The sequence below is a fragment of the Eutrema salsugineum genome, unplaced genomic scaffold (genome assembly GCF_000478725.1).
Source record: "Eutrema salsugineum unplaced genomic scaffold, Eutsalg1_0 scaffold_6, whole genome shotgun sequence".
In the NCBI taxonomy this organism is placed as follows: Eukaryota; Viridiplantae; Streptophyta; class Magnoliopsida; order Brassicales; family Brassicaceae; genus Eutrema; species Eutrema salsugineum.
In genome coordinates this window covers 4,464,502-4,490,574 of record NW_006256547.1, presented here as the reverse complement: position 1 = coordinate 4,490,574, position 26,073 = coordinate 4,464,502, and the positions used below count along the sequence as shown (strand labels likewise).

The window sequence follows — 26,073 nt, the reverse complement described above, 5'->3', positions numbered from 1 at the left end:
AATGTTGATGAATTATTCACATCATCAATAACAAATTGTGTTATTACGTTTTCTCATCTCTAGTATAAATAAATACTTCCAAACTCTATAATAAGAGCATTATTTTTTAAAATATAGTATATGTTTCTACTTGTTGGATGAGACCATGAATTGATAATCTTTCTGTGCTTTTGTGGTTCTTTCATTAAGTTAAATATCCCCTGTAAGTGGGTGATTGCCAACGAAACCTTAAAATTCAATCAATTTAAAACAACAACAGTCATTACAAAGGTAAGGTGTACCAAAACTGCAACCATATTCTAATAAATGTAAATTCAGTTCCTTCTATGTTTTGCGCTCTTGGAGTCTTTTCCCTTTCTCTTCCATTTCTTATTCTGAACATCTCTGTTCTTCTCTTCAATCTCCCTGACTTTACGCTTCCTGTAAAAACACAACCAACACAATCACTTAGCAAACGTTCCAACGCATGTCAACATCTATCAATTCTCAAGAAACCAAATTCCTGTCGTAAAATTTTGACAGAAACATACCACATTTTCCCAATTCATAGATACGAAACAAACAAATATACCCAACAGGACATCTACAAGGGCTCACCATGCAACTTCTTCAACAAACACGGGTTCAATTCCATTATCAACTTAGATGCATTTTAACTCGTGGTATCACAAACTAAAGGTTTTTTCAACCACCTAGTCTCAAAAGACATGCATTTTTCCATTCTTATGATAGAGAACCTAAGCATTCTTAAACACTGCTACTTAGAAGACAATGGATGTAACTTACCGGTACTGAGCAGTTTTGGGGTCTGACACCAACTCATCAGCAAGAGTTGATTTTCTATTCTTCTTTGTCAATCTCCCGTAGAACTCTTGAGATGGTTCAATTACTGTGCCAACCTGGTTTTTGAAACAAAGAAAACGATAAGAGTTAGTGTAATGCAGAGGCCGAGACAAAAAAAAGAAAGAAAGTTCTCGTCTTGATCTAGTTTGCAGCTCAGAGACTTGCCTGGAAATATTTTTCAGCTAATTTTGAACGGGACACAACTCTCTTGTAGTGCTGGGAAGGATCCAATACATTCCTCAACTGAAGCAAATATAAAATTAGATTGGAGTTAGGACTTCGAAACCAAAATCTGAGGACAACAACATCAAAAGAAAGAAGAAGCAAAGAAACCAATGACCTTAAGCATCTGAAGATCCCTTTTCAACTCGGGAGTCATTGTTGGTGCCGGCATATCATACCTATCCACAGTGGCAGGAACAATGTGAGGATAATTCAATATCAAACAAAACAAAAAAAGGTATATAATAATTGGTGAAAACGCAAAGTCACCAGTCTGGTCCAGCGGAGTCTTTGAGATTCTTTCTACTCATCTTGTTAATCTTCCTTGGATCAGTAGGAGGAAGACAAAGTCCATCAACGAGCTCTGAGTTAGAAGTCCAGAGAGAACCGCTTTCGTGTCTCTGCTCAGCTACTTTGCTTGAACTGGAACCAGTTTTGGAATCTAACGACAAGCCTGGAAGCTTTGGTTCCCATTTAAGACCGATCAATGGTTTAATCTCCGCCATTAATCTAAAATTGCCTTTGTCTCTGTGACAAGGTGATTTAAAAAAAAAAGGTTCAGAAATTTTTAAAAATTTAAAACAAACGGTAATAGGTATTTTAAGAGCACCTAGCAGTCTAAACAAAAGAAGAAGTCTCCTAGGGATGCAGAGCAAGAACCCTAAAGAGACACCATGATTGATATATTCGTATCAACTAAATTGACATTAAAAAAAAAAAAAAAAGAGACGATCAAATATGGAATCGGAAAATTAAGACTTTCGATAGAATCTCCGGACCTCTAAAAATTTGAAGATGAATCCAGAGATTGTAAAGTTGATTACTTTGTAAAAGGAAGAAAAGAGCACCTGGATTTGTGGAGAACGTCGACGGCCGAGGAAGAAGAGTTCTTGGTCAGTCTTGTCCGTGCAAACTTTAGGGCTTTATATTCTCACAGAGTGAAACGACACCGTTTTAAATAAAACTGTATTTAAGAATGTTTCTGCCCAGGAGAGGTCATTCTTGTTAGGGCTGGGCACAATTACTTGGTACTCGACCCGTACTCCTTACTTGACCCGTACTTGTCCCGTAAAACCAAGTACTTGTTTTGATCAAGTAGAGTATCAAGTATCTTAAGAAGATTACTTGCAAGTATAAGACAAGTATCAAATATTAAAAAAAAAGTTACTATTTGGTCTTATTGACCCGTTACTCGTTTCAAATCTCTGATTTTTTTTTTAATTTTGTTCCACATCGATTACAACATAAAAAAGGAAAGAAAAGTCTGCTTATCAAAAGATAAATAAGTTGCCAGACTTCAATATCTAAAGCTTTCCAAAAACTTAAAGGTCAAAATATTAAATATTATCATAGGTTTTAATTAAATATGGCCCGAAATTTTAGTTTTTTTAGTATTCTATTTATACTTTTACAAGTAACGGGACAAACCAAGTAACTTGCAAATAATGAAAAATTTGGCAAGTACTTGAAATTGCAAGTACTTGATATTAACAAGTCAAGTACAAGTATAAATATCTTGATATTTGAACGGAGCAAGTCAAGTATCAAGTATACCAAAAATGGCAAGTATTTGTCCCGTGCCCAGGCCTAATTCTTGTATCATGGCCAAATACATGTTTCTGCGTGGCACATTCTCTAAGCAAATGAAGGTTAGGGCTTCTATAAGTTTAATAACTAAATTAATTCTGAGTTCTATTGATCAATTTTATTGATAAAAACTTAATCCGCGCATCACATTTTGCGGGTAGTTATCTTGGCTAGCCTTGAGAATGAGAGATATCTTGGCCAGTGGTAAATAATCGAGCAATGACCTTTTCCCTTTCGTGTACGTAGTTTCAGTTTCCTTTTTGGAGTTTAAGAATGATCTCTGATTGGAGTTTAGGGCTATTTGCCATTGCCAAGGCTTGCTTTGGGCATGTATTATATATTCTACTAACGCAGAAACTCTAAATACTAAATACTCTAAACGTTTGGTGTTTGATACAAACTTCATTCAGCTTCAAAGTGCTTAGAATTTAGAGGAAAACTTCATTGTCTACCCAAAATGGTGTGTGGTCTGACCAATTAGACAAGTTTCATATCGATTAATGTCTATTCTATTGACTTAATTCTCTATTTCAAGTTTTACACACAAAAAAAAAAAAGTTATATCAAATCACTCGCAAACTTTACAAAACAAAAATAATCAAACAAACTTTTTTGAACGTTCAAGCTTTTCTGCAACTCATACCAACGGTCAATAATTATCCCATTAAACTATTACCAGACTCAAGTTCTTTCGTTTCACTCACCTCCTTTGCTTGAACTAGAACCAGTTTTCGAATAGAAAGATGAGCCTGGAAGCTTCATTTGGTTCCCATTTAAGACCGAACAAATGTTTATTCTCTGCCATTAATCTATTTTTTTTTAGAAAATTGGGAACATAAAGAAATCAATATACAAACGCTAATAACTCAAAGAGTATCTTGAGAGCATATACTGGAACAAACAAATGAACAAGTCTCCTAGGGATGTAAATCTCGAAATCTTATTATGCATTCGCCTTATGCTCAACCGTATAGAGCTCTGAAAATTTTCTCTGCTTAGGCCTAAAATTCTAGAAAGTACATATACAAGGAAACTTTAAATTAGAGGAAGAAACAAAAAAAATCAAGCATATGAGTGGAAAATCAACCAAACACTGACATATTGAGCACATATTAATATAATTCAAGCAACACAGTTGGCAACATACAGAAACTTAAAGAAGCATTGAAAAGATGAGAAACTTAGGTAGCAAATGAAAAAGTTACCATCTGATTCGTGTTTGTCTTCGGTTAGGAGACTAAATTAACAAAGTTTACTTACTTAAGAGACTAATTAACTGCATGCAAAGAAAGTAATCAGTCTGCCTTTTTAGGAGAGGCTCTGGACTTGGCGCAATACTCGAACAAGCTCCCATCGAAGCATCTCCTAACTGCTTCTTTGGATAAGTAACCATTCTCGTCCTTAGCCAGTATGTAGAGTACTCCCCACTCCATTTTACTCGCTGCCCTGTTTCCATATATTCTCACACCATTAATGAGAGAGAGAGAGAGAGAGAGAGGCCATTAAAGAGAGAGAGATGGGATACAGACCAGCCAAAGAAATCGAAGGCATTTCGGTTAGCTTCGGTCATTTGCCACAGCTCGTGGCGAGTTAGCTTGTCAGGCACGGTACGTGCGTACTTGCTGAACATGTTCTCCAGATTTGCAGGAATGTACCTGAAAGTTCCAAAATTTACTAATCAACAACAAGTCCAGAGAAGTAAACATCATATATATGGCCAAATGGTTTATTGGGGGACAAACCTTCCTTCTGTGTCGTAAGTTGAGGTGTCGCTTCCATGTTTGGCTCTGTGTATGTTTCTGATGTAAATCGGGAAGGTAAAAGAAGGAATCCAAGTCTTGTTTTTTTTTTTTTTAATAGAGAGAGAGAAAGAGAGAGAGTCAAAAAACAGAGAAGACATGTTGAGGAAACCAACCAAAAGAGATAAAGATACTAGTAGTAAGATGAACGAAACTTACAGGCAATGTGGCGTAACTCATGGTAAGATGAACGATGAGTGTTAGAAAGAAACTAGAGACAACGTTGAAACCAAGTGCTCTAAATCCTGCAAAACAGAGGAAAGTAGGGTTATTTATTTAATAACACGACGATCTTTATATTCTTGATTCTTGATTGTTTCTTCGATTGTTAAAAGAGACCTTTGAAAGTCTCGGAAGGGTAGATGGTACCATCACCGTCCTGGTCAAAGAAGGCTACGTGCTGCTGAAGAACAGACATGTCCTGGTGCTTGTGTCCCCTTGTCCCGTTAACGTTTTCCGTGTCTGGTGCAACCATCGCTCGAGGCACATCTGTTTTCAATCCATCAAACCAATTTCACAAACATATATGAATGATACAACCAATCTAGTCCAATGATCCATTATTATTTAACCAATTTTAATCCAATTTCGTAAATTTTCGATCAGTTTCCACTACTACTAAATAACTAAAAAACGCTGGAATCAAACCGTATCGTAGAATAGAAGAAACAAAAAAAATATATACGGAAATGGAAAAAAGGAAAAAAAAAAAAGAGATAAAAAGACAAAAATGTACGAACATGGCTTGGGGAGACGATCGTCGAGATCAGTCCGGACCTTCCTCTCCGCCGTGACCGGAGCTTTCGCAGCCACCGTCGCAATAGACTCTGCTCCTACATCTGTCGCCATCGCTCTCTATTATCTCTCTCTCTCTCTCTCTCTCTAGATCTCTCTGGTTGTGTGTGGTGGAGTTTGTGGAGAGAGTGCAGATCAGGAGAGGCTATTTCTTTTTATAAACAGATCTGAGAAGAGTGCAACTGTTTCCCAAAGAACTCGCGGGAGTTGCTTCGCCTTGAACAACCACCTTCCCTTCGTTGACACGTGCTCGACTTTCCACGTGTTTCTGTGACTAAGCCATTTTTGCTTCTTTTCATTCTCCTATAGAGTAAGCAAAATCATCCCTTCTTATTATATATCACAAACACGAATATCAAATAAATAAATAAATATATATATATGTATACTTTCAATCATGTGAGCATCATAGTCTTTTTCCATTCGGTTTTGTAGATAACTCTATAAACTGTATATTAATATTTTTCATAGAACAGTAAGTTTAAATATAGTTTTCCTAAATGATCAAAGCCAGGTTTAGGTGATTTTTTTAAGAAAGTACCCAAAAAGTATCATCTTTTACACATGCAAATCATAACAAATGGTTATTGAATAAAGCTCCTTATTTAATTCCAATTTTCTCCATTGCCATTGCCTAATTGACTCTCTTTTGTTCTCTTTGTATTACCACTTCTGCAATGTCAATTAATATATTGAGCTTGAAATTATCATTCATATGTTTTCCAAAAACCAGTCTAATATTCAACGGAGCTTTCATAGCCAAAATAAAGTAAACTCCTTATTAAATTCATTGAGCTTATGAGAAAATTGAGAATTTTTATTAATTGTACTTGACGTACAGTACGCATTTGACCAATCAGAATAATTTTAAAATTGAGGCATGCCAATAAATAAACATTAAATGGGCCCCTCCCTAATTCTTTCCTTTTGTACTTTGCAGCCACCACGGATCTTCTACGGCAGAGATAATATAGTTTTCGTACTCCACAGAAATCTCAGCCGTTCACGAGTGCCATTAGCTAAACGAGTGTGAATCCAACAGTTAGGAGAAAAAAAAAAAAAAAAAAACTGGGTAGAACAGAACAGAGACGTAAGAAAGAGAAGCCAAAATACGTCTCTTTATGATCCTCTGTTTAGGAGGAAAAAGAGAGGCTTTTTTTTTTTTTCTCTTTGGGGACATCGAGAAGACAAATACTAAAACCAAAAAGGCCCTTCTTCCATCAATCTAATCATTCATCAGGTCCCTCTTGTTCTTTGATTCCGTATTGATTTGTTGCCGCCGTTGCTGAGTTCGAGTAAGATTCTCTTCACTCTTTTTTTGTTCTTCTTCTCCGGCGATTACTGTGGATAATTCCACCTGTATTCGATTTGTGTTCTTAAACTTTATTCTGTGATTCGAATTAAGGAGTTGATGAGTCGATTTGTGTGTCAGTCTGTGAAATTTGTGTGGATTATCTGATTATTTGGGTTTATTTTCTTGTATTATGGGATTTCGGAGTTCACAGGCTTTGAAGACGATCGTTTTTTTTTGTTTGCTCACTGATTGTTAGTTTCTCTTATCCAATTTCTCAACCCCTCACAATCTCTTTTTAAGTGATTAGTAAAGTTATCAAATGTACCTTATATTTCTTTCAATTTTCCACAGGATTGATATTACTGGGTTGATTTGTTGTGTGTTATGATGGTTATTAAAAGGTGTGGTTTTAATGATCTTAAGAAGAGACGGTCTATGTTTAAACACAGCTAGCTTTGGATCCTAGAATCGTCTCGTTCAGCTTTTATTTTAAGTGAATTTGATTCTGAGTTTCTCAACAGTTATTGAAAGATTCTCCTTTAGTCTTCTTTGAGTTTTCAATTTTAGTGAATTTGATTCTTAGTTTCTTAACATCTAGCTTTGGATCCTAGATTCTTCTTTTGAGTTTTCGATATTGATGCTTATTGTGGCTCCTCGTTACACGTCTCTCTGGCTCATCAAAAGCCAATATTACCTTTGTGGAAGTGGTCGTAAATTTCATTCCCTAAGCACTGATTCCATATCTTATATGAAATGGCCTTTCACTATCCAGATGTAGATGCCTCATCATCCCCCTCATCATCCCCCATGATTAATTTCTCTTGGTCCATAGGTCTCTGGATATATTTTTCTTCTCTTTTCTTTCAATCTCTTCATTTTGTTGAAGATTAGAGGAGGATTCTCAGGGAAAAATCAAGGCAAGAAAAATTGAGGGAGAGAAAGGGTAGATAGCTAAGAGGTTGTGATCTAAGGCAAAAAAACAAAAAGTTAGGAATATTCCTGAGAGAGATTGTATTTGACTGGGAAAAAACATAGAATCGGAATTGTGTGAAAGGAATTTATTCAATGGTTCATGTCCTCTGCAAAAAGTTATATTCTGTATATTATTAAGTTTCCCAATGTGAGTCTCATATCTCGTTGTTATTCATGCATCTCATTGCAAAGCTATTCGCCTTCTGAATTAGACTACTGTGGAGGGTGTTGTGCAAAAACTGCTCTTCTTCGATGACTCTGGCTAATGATTTCGGATATTCAACCGCTATGTCTTCATCTTTTTCAGCTCTTCATGCTACTGTAGAAGACAGATACCGCAAGTTGCCTAACTCTTTCTTGGTTTCATCGGGTCAGGAACTGATGAATAACCCCGTGCCTTATCAGGTGGTCTCTAGTGGATATCTCTTCTCGTCTCCCTCTGGATTCTGCAATGTTTCAGCTCATGGAAGGAGTTCCCAAACTCAGCCAAGCGACAGATTGGCTATGCAGGATTGCCCTGTGGAAGCGTCATTGACTAATCATCACCCTCAACAGTTCACAGATCCACTTGATGAGTTCTTTGATTTTTCTGACCATGTTCCCGTTCCAAATCCACAACCAGAGAGTAGCGGGGTAAGGGTGGTCTCATCAGTGGAACCTCATGAGAAAAGCGAGTGGCAAAATTGGGCAGATCAGCTGATTTCTGCTGACGATGGTACGGAGCCAAATTGGTCTGAGCTTCTCGGAGATCCAAGTTCCCACAATCCAAACTCAGAGGTTCAGTTTCCCTAGCCATATATGATCTCTGTTGCTTGTCCATATGTCATTTATTCAGTCTTTGCATGATTTGTAACAGATACCGACACCACTTTCGGAAGTACCAAGGCAAGAGATACAAGCTTACCAGCAGCATCAGATTGTTGTATCAGAGGAGCAGATCAGTGGCAGAAACTCATCATCTAGTGCAGCAACATCTAAACAACGCATGCGCTGGACACAAGAACTTCATGAGGCGTTCGTTGATGCTGTTAACCAACTCGGTGGTAATGAACGTGCGTAAGCTTTCTTCTTCTCTTGTTCCTGAAAATAAAAGCTCAAGGCAATTATCTCTAAACAGTGGTACTTACTTTTGACTTCTATATATTCCATCATAGGAGCCACGCCTAAGGCTATTTTGAAGCTCTTGAATAAACCTGGCTTGACCATTTATCATGTAAAAAGCCATTTGCAGGTTTGTTCTTATCCATATGTTCATTTGTTTTTGCATCTCGTGTTGTTTCTCTCCTATACTTGCCTCATTTCTTATTCTCTATGTTGAACTTTTTTTCTATAGAAATACAGAACGGCAAGGTATAAACCAGAGACTTCAGAAGCTACAGGTGAGGATTTCATATACTTTCACAAAATATTTCTGCACTGTTGCTGAGCTTTAAACCAGGGCCATTAAGAAGAAGTTGGTCACTCTCTAGAAATAGGCTAAAAACAGCTTACGAAGGAGAACATATCTTTGTATAAATTTTGTTTCTTTTTTTCACAGGAGAACCTCAAGATAAGAAGATGACATCTATCGAAGATATCAAATCTCTTGACATGAAAACGTAAGAAATTTTCAGTTTTCTGACTGCATCACATGCCATAAACCTTTTCTTCGTATTGTTCAGAATTGTGATTGTTATAGGGTTAAATACCTATATGTGTTTCTAGCTAGTTAACTTTGTTACCATTTCTTTTCCAGGAGCGTTGAGATCACACAAGCTCTGAGGTTACAGATGGAAGTTCAGAAACGTCTCCATGAGCAGCTCGAGGTAATGATTTCACCTGCGTAATCACTAAAACTATCCTTTCTTTGCCTGATTTCTAACCAGAAAGAATAGTAGTCCTACATATCGTGAATATTTTCTGATGTTGTTTAAAAATTATATGCACCAGATCCAACGGTCGCTGCAGTTGCAGATTGAAAAGCAGGGCCGATACCTACAGATGATGTTCGAGAAACAACAGAAGTTACAAGAGAGCAAGAGCTCTCCCTCAGATGCATCACCAAAGCAATGCAACACTACATCTGCAGAAGTCGAATTTGGTCTTGAGACACAAACAGGAGACCAAACTGAATCTGCTTCATCGTCAAGGAAACGAGTCAGAGAAGATTAAAACATGTTAAGGTTGAATTCGTTGGAGAAACATATGTTAACTGGGAATTAAGTTAGGTGTTTTGTGGAAACCCAGAGATGCAATAACTCCAGTTTTGCTCTAAGAAAAATTATATTCTTCCTAGCTCTGTTTGTTCAGTTTAGAGACAGTTGCTTTGAAGGCTCTAACTGAAGACCAAGTAATACTGAAGATGATTGCAGATGTTCTCGTGTACATAAAAATGGTTCATTTATCAGCTCTGTGTCTTATTTTTGTGTTTGGTTTTGACCTAAATGCAAAGTGAATCTTGAAATTCTGAAGTCTGTTGTGTGTATATATGAATTGATTATGACTTAAGTCGGTACAAAAGGACACACTTTCCCCATCAGCCAGACAGCTTCCATTGTTTTACAAACTGAAAGAGCTATCAACTGTATGATGGATATCATACCTCCCTTGCCCAGCCGAGTATGATTTCTTTGTCATAAAGATTTATTTGTTGAAGCTTCATTGATCCATATGTGGAAATCAGAAAAGATTATTATATTCTGATTTGTATATACCAAGTAAAAATGAATCTTTCAATTAAAAATAAAATAATAAATCACAGATATAAAATCATCAATTATCATCATGATCTCGTGTTTGTTACTAAACTTTTAATTCAAGTCACTTGTACTTTTTCAAGCACACCATAGGAATCGTAGTTAATTGCTTCACCAAACATCCAATAAAAGAAAAAGAATAATTTTCTCTACTTTATACAGTGTCATGATATACATTAGTATTACTTTAATAACACAACACAAGTTCAACCTCGCTCACATCAAACACTCACTTGTCACTTATGTCCTAGGAAACCGAGCTTTTGGGTTTAGCTTCTCAATGCTTTCTCTCTTTTCTCTCCCTTTCCATGAAACTTTCATGATGTTTGAACTTTCTTGGTTAATTAATTACAACAAAAATTAGTACGTAAACAATATCGATGGATATTTTAGATCTGGGTGGATGGATACTTGGCTTGGTCTGAGTAAATTTGTGTTATGATTCCTGCCTCATTGTCAGACCAGCTGTTATAAAACGCTTTTTCTTTTTTCTTTCTTTATAATCCAAGTGGCGTTTTTCATATCACGTATCGAAATCATATTTTTTTCCCAATTTTTGTTGTTTAAGGAAAATAGATTCTGTACAGTTTAAAAATGTTTTAAAATAACGACAAAAAATTGTTTTAAAATAATTGAGTTTAGATATGATCAACAGTTATGCGGAGTCTCAGTTATGCTCTTCTCTCCTTTAATATCTCCATAATTATGTAACAGTCCGTTTCATGGGTTTATTGTTTCTCCTCTCTATTCCTCTTTAATTTTCATTCATTTTCTTATGAAGTAATTTTCAAGTTCAGCTTATTCAGCTAAATTTATAGATAGAAATAATGGCTGATATTTGTTTTTTTTTTAATTGTTCATCAGATTTTGAAGCTGTTTCTTTCTTTCTCATTTGCTTTGATCTGTTTCATTTATTTTGTTGTCATTTTCACTGTTACAGGAAATTAGAAAATGGACCACTGATGAAGAAGGAAACAAACATATTTTGATCGAAGCATCTTGATCTCTATCTTTCTTTCCAGAAAATATACATTTATCTTAGAAAAGAAACAAAAAAAAGTTAGAGAAATATCATGTGATTTCTGGTTGATAGTTGGTAAGCGTGGCTATAAAAGAAAGTAGTTTCCTGAGAAAATTATATAGGTAGGGAGAAGAAAAGCAGTGATTATCTCGGGAAAAATTTTCACTTACAAAGAGAAGTAAAAGACAAGAGAAAGAAGGCCAAGTGGGTTTGGTTCTTAGTGAGAATTGGAAGATTTAAGAAAATAGAAAAAAATCAATGGAAGCAAAAGGAGGAAATATGAGTATGAAGTCATTAGAGAGACTGGTTTCAGAGAAAGCATTAAAGCTTGGAAATTCATTTCCATGTCAAATCTGTGTTGTTGGGTTCCTCTGTGGAATCTGTCTCACTTCACTCTTCTTAGCTGCTCTCACTTCCCTTGGCACCTTCGAGCTCGCTTCCTTCTCCTTCTCCTCTGCTTTTCCTCCCTGCAATTCCACATCTCAAATCGTCAGTAAGTTTTTCAACAAATTTTGATCATTTGATTTGGTAACTTGTTGTGTGTTTCATGCATCGATAAAAAATTGTTGATGCAGATATGGTTGCAAGCATAGACCACCGTAAATTGAAATGGAAGAGCAAAGCTGATACAGAAGAAACTGATGATGATCAGGTAAAACTTTTGGTCTCTACTTGGGACAACTTATTACTAAACAATGAAGACTACTTCAAGAAACTAGGGATGAACAAATCTGATGTCCCAAGAGCTCCACATTTGGAGAACTGTGAAGAGAGTACACGAGTTAAAGAGCATTTAGATACACAGACAACGAATCGGACAGTTCCTCCTTGGGTATGTTTCTCCATCTTCTTCATCTTTTGTCATCATCAAGCAGCTACTATGATGATGGATGACCACAAAATTCAAACACTTGTTTTCAGATCAATGGAGGAGATGAGGAGAATTATCCATTAACGAGGAGAGTGCAAAGAGAGATATGGATTCATCAGCATCCTCTGGACTGTGAAAACAAGAATCTCAAGTTCCTCGTGGCTGATTGGGAAACGCTTCCTGGTTTCGGAGTCGGAGCTCAGATCGCTGGAATGACTGGTCTTCTCGCGATCGCTATAAACGAAAACAGAGTGCTCGTTGCAAACCACTATAACCGAGCAGATCACGACGGTTGCAAAGGTACACACTTTTCCAAGAACTTGAACATCTTCTTGATAAAAATGTTTACAAAGGATCAACTTGGTTGAGTTTGCAGGTTCTTCTCGAGGAAGCTGGTCTTGCTATTTTCTACCGGAAACATCTCCAGAGTGTCGGAAACGCGCGTTTGAGGTGATGAAGAAGAGGGAAGCGTGGGAGAGTGGGATTGTTACAGGGAAACAAAACTACAGCACAAAGGAGATTTGGTCTCGTCATATACCAAAGCTATGGGGAAAGCCTTGGACTTACATGAAGCCCACGACAGATATCAACGGAAGTTTAATCTCCGGTCACCGGAAAATGGATCGGAGATGGTGGAGAGCACAGGCAGTGAGATACTTGATGAGGTTTCAAACGGAATACACTTGCGGTTTGATGAACGCTGCTCGACATTCCGCGTTTGGAGAAGAAGCTGCAGAGATTGTTGTCTCCAGTGTAGGAGACTGGAGAAACAAGAACAAGAAGAAGAAGATTATTAGGACAGAGATTGAGGAACACGTGTGGTCGAATCACAAGCCGTGGATCCCGAGGCCGATGCTGAGCGTGCACGTGCGGATGGGAGACAAAGCGTGTGAGATGAGAGTCGCAGCTTTGGAAGAGTATATGCGTTTAGCTGATCGGATCAGAGACAGGTTTCCTGAGCTCAACAGGATCTGGCTCTCTACGGAGATGAAGGAAGTTGTGGAGAAGAGCAAGGATTATGGACAATGGAGATTCTATTACACGAAAGTGGCGAGACAAGTCGGTAATAAATCGATGGCTGAGTATGAAGCGAGCCTAGGGAGAGAGACGAGCACTAATTATCCTCTGGTTAACTTCTTAATGGCGTCGGAAGCTGATTTCTTCGTCGGAGCATTGGGTTCCACTTGGTGTTTCCTCATCGACGGTATGAGGAATACCGGTGGTAAAGTCATGTCCGGTTATCTCAGTGTCAATAAAGACCGTTTCTGGTAACTTTCGCTAATGTACAGAACTTAGTTTTAAGTCCTCTCCTTGTTTCTTCATCTGTTGTACAAAGAGTTTCCAGTATAATAAAGGAAAGGTTTTTTTACGGTTTGGTTTTCAAACAATTCAAAGAACCAACTGAACCGAGTCTACAAAATGGTTTTCAATCTGGTTAATGTGAAAAGTTGGAGATTAAGCAAAATGGCTGTTTCATATATATAGCAAACGTGTTCATTAAGAATTTTCACAAATAAGACGACATTACTACAAAATCAATAGCAAATAACACAACCAACCTTTGTCTCAACTAAGTGACAACTTCAGGGTGGCGATTGTTGTTCCGGTTCTTGATTGGAACGAGAACTCGAGTTACCAGCTTTTGGAGCACCGTGTTTCCTATTCTTCCTGATTCTGGCTTTCTTGGCTTTCATTCTGCGTTTCTTCTCAGCTGAGTCGACCCATCTGTAATCAGACGGTATAAGGAAAGGGTCAACTTCATTGTCCTTGTACCGGTTGCTATCGCAGTCGCTTGATTGGCCACCACCACGAGCTCCTTTCATCCACGACACCCATGATGCTGATGATGAGTTCTCTGATGACTTTGCATCATGAAAAACCGGGCTCGAAGGAGGCGTTGAGAATTCCTCACACGGTTGGAGCTCTTCAAATTTAGTAAACGTGACAAGAACACGGACGGTTGGGATAATGGGGATCGCAAGCTGCACAATGAGCAGACAGGACCAGATGAGCAAAACATAAGATCGAGTAAAAGAGAGTTCATAAAGGAGCAAAAGAGTTTTACCTTGACAGGGAATGTTCCTGTGGGAAGTTTTGTGGTAAGGAGCTCTCTGAGTCTCCTCACGGCTTTGACCTTATTGGCTAATATGTCAAGAAGCGGAAGAAGCTCTTCTGTCTTGAGAGGGAAATCAGGTGTTAACCACAGTACAGGTCTTAACCCTTTCTTGTATTCGCTCTCACTCTTCTTCTTCTTGGTACCGGCTTTGTCCTTTCCCTTCTTGCCATCTCCAGCATCCTCCTTGGCATTATCAGCTAGTGATGACGATCTTTGGCTTTTCCCTTTCTCTTTCTGGTTTCCCTCTTCTGGTGCCAACTTTGAGCCTTTCTTGAGCTTTGTTGTTGTATCTTCAACACCATCAGGACCATGTTTTGAGCCTTTCTTATTCCAGCCAAACCAGCCTTTCTTCTCCTTGAGAGGAGCACCATTGGCTTCTCCTCCTGAACCGTTTTCCTGGTGATCGGTAACGTCTTTCTCCTCATCTTCAACAGCATCGGAGTTCTCCATCCGCAGGGCAGAGTCCAATTGCTTTCTTTCCTCAGAGGTCAAAACATCTTCAAAGCCATCATTCCCGGGACCATTCGCCATCTTCTCTTCATCAACAGCAAACAGTTCTTCATCAGTCATTGCACCTGGAACTCTTCTTGATTTCACGCTCACCATCACATGAAGCATGTCATACACTTTTGCTTTCCAGCTCCCGACCATTTCTGTCCTCTCTTGCCGTCTCCAATTCAACTGAGGAACTAAATCAGCCTGAGTGACATCAATGCCAGGTCTGTACATGTTAGTCTGAGACATCTGCGCCACCTCATGAGCAACTTCCGTTTCTGTCGGTTGGGTTCCTGCTCCCTCCAAAGCGTTTGTTACTTCTTTTTCCTTGTGAGAAAGAACAATCAAAGAACCAGGAGGTAGTGAAACTTTCCCATCTTCAGACGTGTAACCTTCTCCTAGAAAAAGAAAAGTCTGATCCGATCGTTGGATACGGAACCCATCAAAACCTGCAAGTGTCATATCAGCACGAAGATTCGAACCGCGTTTCCATATCCGGTAAGTATCCGAGGGAGCAATACGGCTAATAAAAGGAATAACGGAGCTCTCGAAATGAAACGTAATCTCCATGTAAAAATCACGGATACGAGACGCTGAAGCAGTTATACGAGGAAGCCTCCGACACCATTTAGCCCAGGCAAGAGGCTGGTAGTGACGTGCAATGATCATAGCAATGGCTTCCTCTTTAGTGCAAACCGCTTCTTGAAGTGCACTCCAACCATTCTCGTTTTGCAGGCTCCAATCTGCTCCAGCAGACATCAAGATCTCAGCAGAGACTGGATCTCGAAGACGAACAGCAAGGTGCAGAGGTGTTTCACGGCCAGGAACATCGCGTCGATCAATGACTGCAGCGACAGCATCAGCACGAGCCTCAGCTTGCAAAGACTCTGCCTCGTTACTAACCTCACCAGCCTTGGCTAGCTGAGGAAGGTCCATCACGATTCGCCTAAGAGCCGCATGATCATGAAGCACGACCGCTAGATGGGCAGGACTATTAGTATACTTTGAGTAATCTTCCATAGACTCACTTCTTGATCCTCCAACACTCTCTTCTCTGTTCTTTAAGTTATACTTTTCTCCATTCCCAGAAATCACTCGAGGAGTTTGGTATACATTCTTCACCTTCTTCTCTTTCTTTAACTAAATGACAAGCCTAAGAAGATTGAATGTGACCCTTAACAGAGGAGAAGAATCTCAGGATCACAAACAAAACCCTAGAAACGACAAGTTCTTTATCTTCTTCAACAACAAGTCCTCTAATGAGCTTCACCAAAAGCTTGAATATGAACTAGAAAACCTACAGATTCCGAAGATAAGAACCCATCATCAATTAAACTGCAAGATAATGAAAAAAGAAAAAAAAAACATGATTTCAAATAAGCGAAAACAGAAGAATATATCAATCCACCGACTGAAAACAAATCTCAAAACGCAACAAAAAAAAAAAATTAACGCAAAAACTGGTAATGCCATTCAAGCTGTAATTTGTTTTTTATTAAAGCAGTGTGATTATCAGAGATTCAGAAGAACCAGTCTTGGTCATGACACATGCCTCTACATTCGCTTTTTTCTATATTCTCTAATTCCAACAAAACATGAAAAGGAAAGGTCACCAATAATTAAAAAAAAAAGGCACCTGAGGAGGCTCGAGGAATCCGACCGGAGCTGTCTGAATCTCTCCTCAGTCCGATCCAAAACACGGAGGAGACAAATGATGTTCCAGCTACGGTTCGATCTAGCGTCTAGGAACTTACTACGCCATAAATGCCTAAAAGCTTACTCAGATCTCTCTTCAATTTGCAAAAAAATATCTATGGCTGCGACCATTTGGTTTATGCTTTACGGTTCTTTCTTTCTCTGGAGGGAGGACTAGTGATAACCCTTGGATTTGGAATGTATTTACGGCTTTACCATTCTGATTTTCCTCCTTTTTTAAAATTCTCAGCTTTATGTCTCTCTCTCTCTCTACATTTCCAGGGTGGCTGGTTCAGCTTTCCATTCTCCACTCGACATTTTTTTTTTAATTAATTTCTCTGCCCATTACTCTTTTTAAAAATCTGAAAAAATTATCAGATCGAATTTGCGAGATTAAACACCCAAAAAAATTACGATATCTGCCACTTTCCCAAATCCTTTTAGAGTCCGATCAAAAGTGTGGTGTACGGATTCGGAACCGCAATGTTATCAACGCCAGAGTTAGGACAAAGAAGATACTGAGGTTCCTTGTCTTGTGATTGATAGTTGTGGGGCAACAATTCTCAACAAAATTGGAGCCTTGTAATATAAAAAAACAAGCAATACTTGCTGAGATTGATCCTCATTCTATGTATAAAGTTTTAAGAAAATATATAAACTAATCTTTCTTGGATTCCTCTAAAAACAGAACCAAAAAAAAGAAAAAAAACTATGGTATTCTCAACAAGTGGAAGAAATAATGAAGTAACACAGCTACAAAGTACAGACAAAAAAACCAGGAGGTAAAAACATCAGCACAGTGAATGCAAATACAAGCGATGAGCTAGACCATTATTAATAATATAGAGTTCTGTATAATTTAGTAGCTAAATATGAAAAGAACGTAGAAAACTTATAATCATAATAACGAAATCCAAACTAATTATGGCTTTTCCTTTCCATTCTCCAATGAGCTCCAAAGATTCTTCCCAATGAATGTGTACTTCTGTTCTGCATGATTAACCAATATGATGAAACAACAACATATGACACAACCTTCAACTTCAAAGTTTTTTTCCTTTTTATCCATTTCACTTATTTTAGCTTCTCTTTCTAAAGATTTTTCGTTCAGCAGACACTGGCTCCGATCATCATCACGAGTTTATAAAGAGGAGACTGAATCCGGGGAAGCTTACATTTATGAGAAATCAGAAGGGAGCCTCCAGTGACTCATCCCAAACTTCAGCACTTCCATTGGATGCATCTTCAACATCTTCTTCCATTGAAAGCCTAATATACTCTCTATGTGCAAAACGATCCCACTCTGTCAGTGTAGGGTTCTCACGCTCCTGTTTTCGTTTGACATTATTGAATGTTACAAGAGAGTCCCGAGTCATGAAGCAACAAGGTAAAAAAAAAGTTCAGACAAGAAGTACCTGACGAATGAGGAACGGGTCCCGTGTTTCAAATGCCATAAATTTATTAAGATTAAAAAGGATGTTGAAGACGTTTCCAGAGAGCTTGGAGCCCTTCAGGTCATGCAGCATTATATGGCTTTCATTCTGCTTAAAGGAAACAAGAAACAATCAACCAACAAAACAAAATCACAAGAATTAGAAACACAAAACGGGAAACGTTCAATATATATTAATTGTTTAAACCTCTGGTCCGATCATATCAATTATCTGACATAAGATATCCTCAAAAAGAACAGCCTCTTGCGCCATGCACTCCATTCGATGCAACTGCTCCTCGTAAAAGAATTGCATCTCATTTCTTGTAAGAATCCCATTCGCATCCAAGTCTACGAGCTTAAACCTGGTTATACAATGTATAACTATGTCAGATAACAACACTCAAAATACTATCTGTCTGGCGGATCCTTGCGTCACAGCTTACCAATATTCGAGGCTAGGCTCTGACGATTTATCTTCTTCCGCGAGTATGAAATAGACGAAATCCTCATACCCCATTTTCCATTCAACTTTGCTTGTGAACTTCCTAGCAACCTGAGTAGAAACCAGTGCATTATCCATGATGAGAACTTGGAACAAGAAGGGCAGAATCCATAAAAAGAGAGCACATATGAATTAATTCTTCAAGCAGCAGGCATTAAAAATCATTCTAAAATATCAAAATATTTTAGACAACCTGGGAGAAAATTCTGTCGACAATCCGGTAAGTCAGAGCATGGTTTCCATATCTCATAAGATTTTCTTTGTCAATCAGGAAATCGTGATCCGTATCCAGCTCCCAGAACTTGCAGTATATGACATAGAAATGCTCATATGAGAAGTACCTAGTTTCCAAAGTAAATAGAAAAGTGTTGAGTTCAAATGATGTAAAACAAAACCATATAGCACGAACTCTTTTTGTCAGTACCTCAACACTTTGTTGATATCTTCTTCTTCGTCAGCATGTAGCATTGCATCAATTAAGTTTCCCCGTCTAAGCTCCCTAAATGTAATTCGACCATTTCCAGATCTATTTATGTAGTAAAATATTCTGTAGGTAACAGTTTCAGCTGGCCCATCAAAAATACAAACTGTATCAGAAAGCTGTATTCTTGAAATGGGAAACTGACTAAAATGTAACTGAAGTTAAGACCTAACCATATCTTTCTTGGAATTCAGGTGTTCCTTGCAAAAACTCTAGCCCAGGATGTGTCGCCAAAAGTTCTTTAAGTAGTGGTTTGAAATCATCCTGGCCAAATTTGAAATTTGAAAATGCAAACTCAAGAGCATAGCAGATGGGGAAAATTAGCTTGCTATCATGACTGAATATGCTAATCAAAAGAAATTTACCTTAACAATGAAATTCTGATTTTGCTGCTTAAGTATCTTAAAGATCTGGGTCGTTGTATCCATTATCAACATGTTCCCGTTCACCCAATAATCAATAAATGCTTCTCTGCATAATCAAACACTAAAAGCTGTTATACTGAGTTGTGCAATACCATGATCACCGAACTCATGACAGAGAGACTACCAAATGAGCAGGAAGCTTAAAGTACAATGCAAAGTACGCGGACATCAGATTCCACCATACAAAAAAGCATAGAAGCACACACCTGGTAACAAAACCTGTATTATTGACATCGATCTTCCTGAAAAGTGTTGTGGAGAAGAAAGACGGGAGCTTGCAGATTTCTCGTGTGACTAATTTGAACTCTGAGTATTGAAAAGGGAATAAAGTTAATTAGGCATCCCGTGCAAGTGTTACTATAAATATTGTTATGACTACTAAACCTTGTATCTGCAGCCCATCCAAGTGACCATAGAAAAAGTGGTTGATTCTAAACATACATTGCTCTTTCATCTCGCTTGGTGGTGGGCGACCATTTTGAAAATAAAACTGCAATCAAACCAACGCTTTAATATACTCTATTAGTATATAAAAGATGGAAAAAAGGAATGCACTTTTTAAAAATTTGCAGAAGCATTTCAAAACCTGAGGCATTGGGTCTTTAACAGGCTCGCTGGTTACTTTTAGAGAAGAACCTAAGTTAGAAGGGCCAGCTCTCTGTTTCGTCACACGCGGTGAACCACAACTCCTTGGTGAAAGCGGAGGAGCACTTCCCGCAGGGAACATGGAAGGGATAGAATTGCTGGTGGCAGAATTTGAACCAGATGCAGTTCCAGTTACATTCAGAGGAGCTCCAGCCAAGGCATCATGAAGCAATGATGCAATCTAAGAAACCGATTAAGAAACGAGCAAAACAAAGTTTTAGACTTGGAGATTTCAGTGAATGGTTGCTGACAATAATGCATCTTCTTTCAGGGTATATTTCTAGGCAATCATGGAAGAGTAGCCACAGAGTAATTTAGCTAGTAAAATGACGATTGAATAAAATATTCAGAGCTAACACCCACTGCAACAATTTCTAGCAGGCAAAGAGAATAAGACTGAATAAATAACACTACACTATCAAAGATCCGAACTTGCACCAATCTTCAAGAAACCCAACTAACAGGCCGTAAAGCCAAAATGAAGCAGAACAGAGTTGAGATGCAACAAGTGGAAAATCGGAGAATACCTGTCGATGAGCTTCGGGAAGAGAAAGCCACTGGTCGAAGAGCTTCTGCGTGAATCCGGGTTTTGAGTTGAGCACAAATGAAGTCATCTCTTGTAGCTGCAACAAATCGGCATCCAGGCAAGCCATGTCTCCGGGAACAATCGCATCCACCATACTCATTTTTTTACGTGATCCAATCGATCAATCGCATCAACCAACAACGAATTACCAAAGTAAACGAGAAGGAATTTGGATGTGGAGAAGAAGGGAATCGAACAGGCGCAATCCAACAAATCGAGCTGCTAAACGTGTGAAGAAACTTCAGATCTTGAAGAAGATATAGAATCAGATTATGGTCTCTTTCTCAAAGGAGCGTAATAGTGATCGGGTAACGAAAATGTCAAGGAAATGCGACAGAAAATGTACAACCTTTTTTCTTTTTCCTTGTTCCGTGTGACAAGAGAGCGATCCAAAATACAGATAAAAGTTTTTTAAAAATATTTTCGTTGACAAAATAGTTTGAGTAAACACCGTACTGTAGTAGAGTTATTCAAGATGGGTTCGATTTCTATTTGATCTTAAGATCTTTCGGGTCCTTCCCTTCTTTGTTTAGGTGAAGATCCACACAGTGTTGATGAAAGTTTTGGCAAACTCACTGGTTTCACGAGAATATTAATCCCCCTTGTTTTCCTTGTTTGCCGTGGGAAAAGAGATACAAAAGATACATGTATTTCAGAGTGTAGACTCTGTACCACAACTATAGAGTATTCAAGATGGGATTCGATACGATTTAGCTCAGGATCTTATACGGAAAGAAAAAAAAAAGGATACTAAAGATTCATGTTTTGAAATAATATCCAAAAATCGTTGATGAAAGTTTTGGCAAACTCACTGGTTTCTCATGCAGGAGCAATGTATTTTTTTTTTTGTTGTTGTTATGATGGATCATGAAGTCATATCTATGTAGGCATGTCTCAAAAAATGAGGAAAATCTGTATTAGTCCTAATAAAAACAGAACGTAGAAGACCAGAATTAAAAATAAACTTACGCCAACCTGATGCTATTGAGAAGATAATGAACAAAACTACTACTTTTAGGATGCCTCCAAATATTAAGGGGAAAAAAAAAAAACAATTCACATTAACAGTTCTGAACAACAGAAGATGGGGAAGTCTCCGTAGCTACAGAGTACATATAGATATGAATAAAAAGCACAGAAATTGCAATACGGATGAACAAGAAGAAATGCATGCAATCAGCATCGCCGATTATAAATAAATGGAACTCGTGTATAATCAGCTTAACTGAAAAGGAAAATTGAAATTCCAAACGTTTTCCGGTTCCAAAGCTGGATTCCAAATTGTAAACCCTGAGAAGATAACCTCCCCAAGATGACCTAATAACGAATGTTGAAGCAGAGAAGATACTCGTCTTCCCTTTCGTGACTCCAGAAAGCTTCCACTACTTTTTTTCCTCAATGATTTTGAATTTCTGTTCAGTGATAATGGAACACCCTGCATGATTAACCAATATGATGATGAAATAACAGCAATTGCACAAATCAGAGATATTTGTTAACTTTTCAGTTTTTTTTTTGCCTAGTTCTTTTTCTAATCCATCCCAGATTTTAGTTTCTGTTGCTTCTAAGGCAATATGAATTTCCATCAAATGAACATTGGCGCGGATCATCATAACGGTTTACAAAGAGGAGAATGTGAAACCATGGAAGCTTACCTAGATGAACTCAGAAGGGAGCCTCTAATGACTCATCCCAAACTTCAGCACTTCCATTGGATGCATCTTCAACATCTTCTTCCATTGAAAGCCTAATATACTCTCTATGTGCAAAACGATCCCACTCTGTCAGTGTAGGGTTCTCACGCTCCTGTTTTCGTTTGACATTAAAAAAAAAATATAAGAGGCCTGCGACAAGAAACAGCAATGTTAAACATAAGACAGGAAGTACCTGACGAATGAGGAACGGATCCCGTGTTTCAAATGCCATAAATTTATTAAGATTAAAAAGGATGTTGAAGACGTTTCCAGAGAGTTTGGAGCCCTTCAGGTCATGCAGGGTTATATAGCTTTCATGCTGTGGCAAGCAACAAGAAAAAATGGAACACAAAAAAAAACAAAAGAGTCAGTAAATAAAACTGGAAACATCAACTACTTCTTCGAACCACATTAACAAGAGACATGTTGTTGAACCTCTGGTCCGATCATATCAATTATCTGACATAAGATATCTTCAAAAAGAACAGCCTCTTGTGCCATACATTCCATTCGATGTAACTGCTCCTCATAGAAGAATTGCATCTCATTTCGCGTAAGAATCCCATTTGCATCCAAGTCAATGCACTTGAACCTAGTCCAATATATACTTGTCAGACTAAAACACCAAAATGATATCTGTCTGCCACCTTTCAGCCCTTATATCACAGCTTACCAATACTCTAGGCTAGGCTCTGACGATTTATCTTCTTCCGCAAGTATGAAATACACAAAATCCTCATATCCCATTTTCCCTTCAACTTTGCTAGTAAACTTCCTAGCAACCTGAGTAGAAATTAATGCATGATAACAGTCATTTTAAGAGAAGTAATAACTTGGAACAAGAAGCAAGCGATAATCATGTTAACTGATCAAGATTTTTTAGACGAAACCTGGGAGAATATTCTGTCGACAATCCGGTAAGTAAGAGCATGGTTGCCATATTTCATAAGGTTTTCTTTGTCAATCTGGAAATCGTGATCTGTATCCAGCTCCCAGAACTTGCAGTATATGACATAGAAATGCTCATATGAGAAGTATCTAGTTTCCAAAGTAAATAGAGAAGTGTTAGATGCCAAAAGGAGTAATACAAAACTATAATTTGCAGATCCGCACAACTTAGCATGCTTCTATATTTACAACAAGTCAACAACAGAGCAAACTCGTTTTTTCAGTACCTCAATACTTTGTTGATATCTTCTTCTTCATCAGCGTGAAGCATAGCATCAATTAAATTTCCTCGTTTAAGCTCCCTAAATGTAAGTCGACCATTTCCAGATCTATTTATGTAGTAAAAAATTCTGTAGGTAACAGTTTCAGCTGGGCCATCAAAATACAAACTGTATCAGAAAGCTGTATTCTTGAAATGGGAAACTAACTAAAATGTAACTGAAGTTAAGACCTAACCATATCTTTCTTGGAATTCAGGTGTGCCTTGCAAGAACTCTAGCCCAGGATGTGTAGCCAAAAGTTCTTTAAGTAGTGGCTTGAAATCATCCTGCCAGAATAAAAAGAAAGCTGAGAACCAAAATGCAAACAGAACAAATTAACAATCGTTCCTAAATAAGCCAATCAAAATAAAATTACCTTCACAAGGAAATTCTGATTATGCTGCTTTAGTATCTTAAATATTTGGGTCGTCGTATCCATTATCAACATGTTCCCGTTTACCCAATAATCAATAAATGCTTCTCTGCATAAACGAAGAGTACGTTAAACTCTAAAAGTCTGTTAATGGCTTTACGATATTGTCATCGCCAAACTCATGAAAGAGCGGAAAGAAAATGATAAGCAAGCTTGAAGCACACTCCAAACTATGGACATATCAGATTCCAACATACAAAGAGCATAGAGGCACACACCTAGTAACAAAACCTGTGTTATTAACATCGATCTTCCTGAAGAGTGAAGTGGAGAAGAAAGATGGGATCTTGCAGATTTCTCGTGTGACTAATTTGAATTCTAAGTACAGAAAAAGGAATAAAGTTAATAAGGCATTTCTTATAAGTGTCCCTTTAGATATTAAAAAAATCATGATTCATTTACCTTGTATTTGCAGTCCATCCATGTGGCCGTAGAAAAAGTGGTTGACTCTAAACATACATTGCTCTTTTATCTCGCTCGGCGGTGGGCGACCATTTTGAAAATAAAACTACACCAAATCCAATGTCCATCATAAATAAATTGCTCCGTTATAACATAAAAAGAGGGGGAAAAAGATGCATTTATTGAAATTTGCAGTGGCAGTTCAAAACCTGAGGTATGGACTCTTTAACAGGCTCGTTGAGTACTTTTAGAGGAGAGCCTAAATTAGAAGGGCCTGCCCTCTGTTTCATTGTACGCGGTGAACCACAACTCCTAGGTGAAAGTGGAGGAGCACTTCCCGCTGGAAACATGGATGGTAAGGAATTGCTGGTACCAGGACCTGAACCAGATGCACTTCCAGGAACATTCAAAGGAGCTCCCGCCATTGCATCTTGAAGCAATGATGTAACCTAGGAAACAGATTAAGGAAACAATAGAAAATAGTTTGCACTTTAGATTTCAGTGAAAGACTGTTTACAATATTACACTTTCGGAGAAGCATAAGCATAAGGAAAACAGAAGCGAACAGGCTCTTTCAGAGGCCAGTTAAGTAAAAACCGCACCCTAAGTCTTTCAGGATATCGTATACTTAGCAGTCGAACACATAGAGGATCATGAAAGGCCAAAAGAAGCAGTGACTACTTAATTTTCCCGACTTGTAACTAAAGATGAATGATCAACGCAGACAAATCTGCTTTACACATAAATATCCACAGAGTAAATCAGCCAGCAAATCCCAGCAACCAAAGCATCGTCCTAGTGCTAACATTAAAACGAAAAAACCCTGGATAAGAGATTCCGTTCAACTACAATTCCTAGCAGCTAAATAGACTAGACTCCATAATCAATGCCATTGAAGATTCGAACTGAATATCCATACAACAGGTAACAAAGCCAACAAAGCGTAAGTGTGAGCTCAGGAGGAAACCCTGAATCGAATTACCTGTCGATGAGCTTCGGGGAGCGAAAGCCACTGGTCGAAGAGCTTCTGCGTGAATTCGGGTCTCGATTTCAGAACAAAGGAAGACATCTCCGGCAGCTGCAACAAATCGGCGTCGAGACAAGCCATGTCTCCGGAAACAACAGCGTCCACCATACTCAATTTTCACGTAAATCTAATCAATCAATAATCGCATCAACACTTTCAGAGAGAAAAAAAAAAAAAAAGAGAGGCTAAATTTTGACGTGGGCGAGGAAATTCGAAAGGGCGCAAATCAGAAATCAACCAACCAAAATCGGAGCAGCGAAAAGTGTGAAGAAACCCTAGATCTTATAGACCGGAAAGAATCTGCTTCCAAATAACTCTTCTCTCCGATTTAGATTTTTAGAATATAAAGTGAATGGGTCTCGAGAAAGTGAAGGAAATTGTCGTTTTTTTTTTTTTTCTCTCTTTCTCTCTCTCTCGACCAATTAAAAACAAAAAACAAAACAAAAAGAAAATACGTTCGGAAAATTTCAGACTGTGTGGTCGGAAAAATAAATATGGTTTATTTATTATTATGTTTGATTGGGGTCAAAAATAGAAGAAGATCAGCTTCATCTTCTTCTTCTTTGACATTTTCGCCATATCTTAATATCAGGAGGTTTGTTTTAGATCTTTGACATCAATCATTTATGGTATGTTAGTATTAAAACTTACAAGAATGATTTGGTGAGCAGGTTCTCTAAGCATTCTCACTTAGTCAAATTTGAGTTGTTTTGATCTTAGAATCCTTTTGCTTTTGGAATGGTTAAATGATTTTTGGGATTGATAATGGTAAAATCGATTGAAAATGGAA

At 38.0% G+C, this 26,073-nt stretch overlaps 7 protein-coding genes across 13 annotated transcripts; 2 read left to right on the top strand and 5 right to left on the bottom strand.

Annotated features, from left to right (window-relative positions):
* Positions 1-209: 209 nt before the first annotated feature.
* Positions 210-2,005, bottom strand: LOC18011605 (rRNA-processing protein fcf2). Of its 2 annotated transcripts, none has more exons than XM_024151209.1 (6): positions 1,914-2,005; positions 1,336-1,593; positions 1,184-1,244; positions 1,009-1,086; positions 787-899; positions 210-420 (listed from the first exon to the last, which is right to left on the bottom strand). In XM_024151209.1, exons 2-6 carry the CDS (start codon positions 1,569-1,571, stop codon positions 315-317), a joined length of 594 nt encoding a protein of 197 aa, XP_024006977.1. In that variant the 5' UTR covers positions 1,572-1,593; positions 1,914-2,005; the 3' UTR covers positions 210-314. The 2 variants fall into 2 exon arrangements, with proteins under 2 accessions (XP_024006977.1, XP_024006978.1); XM_024151210.1 differs by having other exon boundaries at positions 1,890-1,973.
* Positions 2,006-3,732: 1,727 nt separating this feature from the next.
* LOC18011604 (probable peroxygenase 3) lies at positions 3,733-5,536 on the bottom strand. Its single transcript, XM_006394978.2, has 6 exons — positions 5,192-5,536; positions 4,791-4,940; positions 4,611-4,696; positions 4,395-4,489; positions 4,182-4,307; positions 3,733-4,098 (listed from the first exon to the last, which is right to left on the bottom strand). The coding sequence occupies exons 1-6, from the start codon at positions 5,298-5,300 to the stop codon at positions 3,948-3,950; spliced, it is 717 nt and encodes a 238-aa protein (XP_006395040.1). The 5' UTR covers positions 5,301-5,536; the 3' UTR covers positions 3,733-3,947.
* Positions 5,537-6,367: 831 nt separating this feature from the next.
* On the top strand, positions 6,368-9,895 carry LOC18013405 (protein PHR1-LIKE 1). 3 transcript variants are annotated; one of them, XM_024151139.1, is made up of 8 exons: positions 6,368-6,541; positions 7,820-8,289; positions 8,369-8,564; positions 8,667-8,743; positions 8,846-8,891; positions 9,050-9,110; positions 9,248-9,317; positions 9,442-9,895. In XM_024151139.1, the coding sequence occupies exons 2-8, from the start codon at positions 7,894-7,896 to the stop codon at positions 9,661-9,663; spliced, it is 1,068 nt and encodes a 355-aa protein (XP_024006907.1). In that variant the 5' UTR covers positions 6,368-6,541; positions 7,820-7,893; the 3' UTR covers positions 9,664-9,895. The 3 variants fall into 3 exon arrangements, with proteins under 3 accessions (XP_024006907.1, XP_024006908.1, XP_006395039.1); XM_024151140.1 differs by having other exon boundaries at positions 6,409-6,541; positions 7,888-8,289; XM_006394977.2 differs by lacking the exon at positions 6,368-6,541 and having other exon boundaries at positions 6,560-8,289.
* Positions 9,896-10,951: 1,056 nt separating this feature from the next.
* On the top strand, positions 10,952-13,508 carry LOC18011497. Its single transcript, XM_006394976.2, has 5 exons — positions 10,952-11,027; positions 11,188-11,761; positions 11,844-12,100; positions 12,190-12,439; positions 12,516-13,508. Exons 2-5 carry the CDS (start codon positions 11,527-11,529, stop codon positions 13,409-13,411), a joined length of 1,638 nt encoding a protein of 545 aa, XP_006395038.1. The 5' UTR covers positions 10,952-11,027; positions 11,188-11,526; the 3' UTR covers positions 13,412-13,508.
* An 86-nt stretch (positions 13,509-13,594) lies between these two features.
* LOC18012787 lies at positions 13,595-16,625 on the bottom strand. Of its 2 annotated transcripts, none has more exons than XM_006394975.2 (3): positions 16,387-16,625; positions 14,205-16,085; positions 13,595-14,121 (listed from the first exon to the last, which is right to left on the bottom strand). In XM_006394975.2, the coding sequence occupies exons 2-3, from the start codon at positions 15,768-15,770 to the stop codon at positions 13,723-13,725; spliced, it is 1,965 nt and encodes a 654-aa protein (XP_006395037.1). In that variant the 5' UTR covers positions 15,771-16,085; positions 16,387-16,625; the 3' UTR covers positions 13,595-13,722. The 2 variants fall into 2 exon arrangements, with proteins under 2 accessions (XP_006395037.1, XP_006395036.1); XM_006394974.2 differs by having other exon boundaries at positions 14,205-16,047; positions 16,387-16,623.
* Positions 16,626-17,073: 448 nt separating this feature from the next.
* On the bottom strand, positions 17,074-20,877 carry LOC18012786 (serine/threonine protein phosphatase 2A regulatory subunit B''beta). Of its 2 annotated transcripts, none has more exons than XM_006394973.2 (13): positions 20,461-20,877; positions 19,875-20,114; positions 19,673-19,778; positions 19,495-19,594; positions 19,229-19,334; positions 19,037-19,127; positions 18,807-18,948; positions 18,576-18,723; positions 18,324-18,433; positions 18,086-18,242; positions 17,861-17,986; positions 17,621-17,773; positions 17,074-17,435 (listed from the first exon to the last, which is right to left on the bottom strand). In XM_006394973.2, the coding sequence occupies exons 1-12, from the start codon at positions 20,617-20,619 to the stop codon at positions 17,633-17,635; spliced, it is 1,626 nt and encodes a 541-aa protein (XP_006395035.1). In that variant the 5' UTR covers positions 20,620-20,877; the 3' UTR covers positions 17,074-17,435; positions 17,621-17,632. The 2 variants fall into 2 exon arrangements, with proteins under 2 accessions (XP_006395035.1, XP_024007424.1); XM_024151656.1 differs by having other exon boundaries at positions 17,158-17,430.
* Positions 20,878-21,554: 677 nt separating this feature from the next.
* Positions 21,555-25,687, bottom strand: LOC18012703 (serine/threonine protein phosphatase 2A regulatory subunit B''beta). Of its 2 annotated transcripts, XM_006394972.2 has the most exons (14): positions 25,526-25,687; positions 25,239-25,410; positions 24,466-24,705; positions 24,257-24,362; positions 24,073-24,172; positions 23,798-23,903; positions 23,618-23,708; positions 23,389-23,530; positions 23,104-23,251; positions 22,887-22,996; positions 22,649-22,805; positions 22,407-22,532; positions 22,175-22,325; positions 21,555-21,954 (listed from the first exon to the last, which is right to left on the bottom strand). In XM_006394972.2, exons 2-13 carry the CDS (start codon positions 25,389-25,391, stop codon positions 22,185-22,187), a joined length of 1,620 nt encoding a protein of 539 aa, XP_006395034.1. In that variant the 5' UTR covers positions 25,392-25,410; positions 25,526-25,687; the 3' UTR covers positions 21,555-21,954; positions 22,175-22,184. The 2 variants fall into 2 exon arrangements, with proteins under 2 accessions (XP_006395034.1, XP_024007132.1); XM_024151364.1 differs by having other exon boundaries at positions 25,239-25,687.
* Positions 25,688-26,073: the final 386 nt, after the last annotated feature.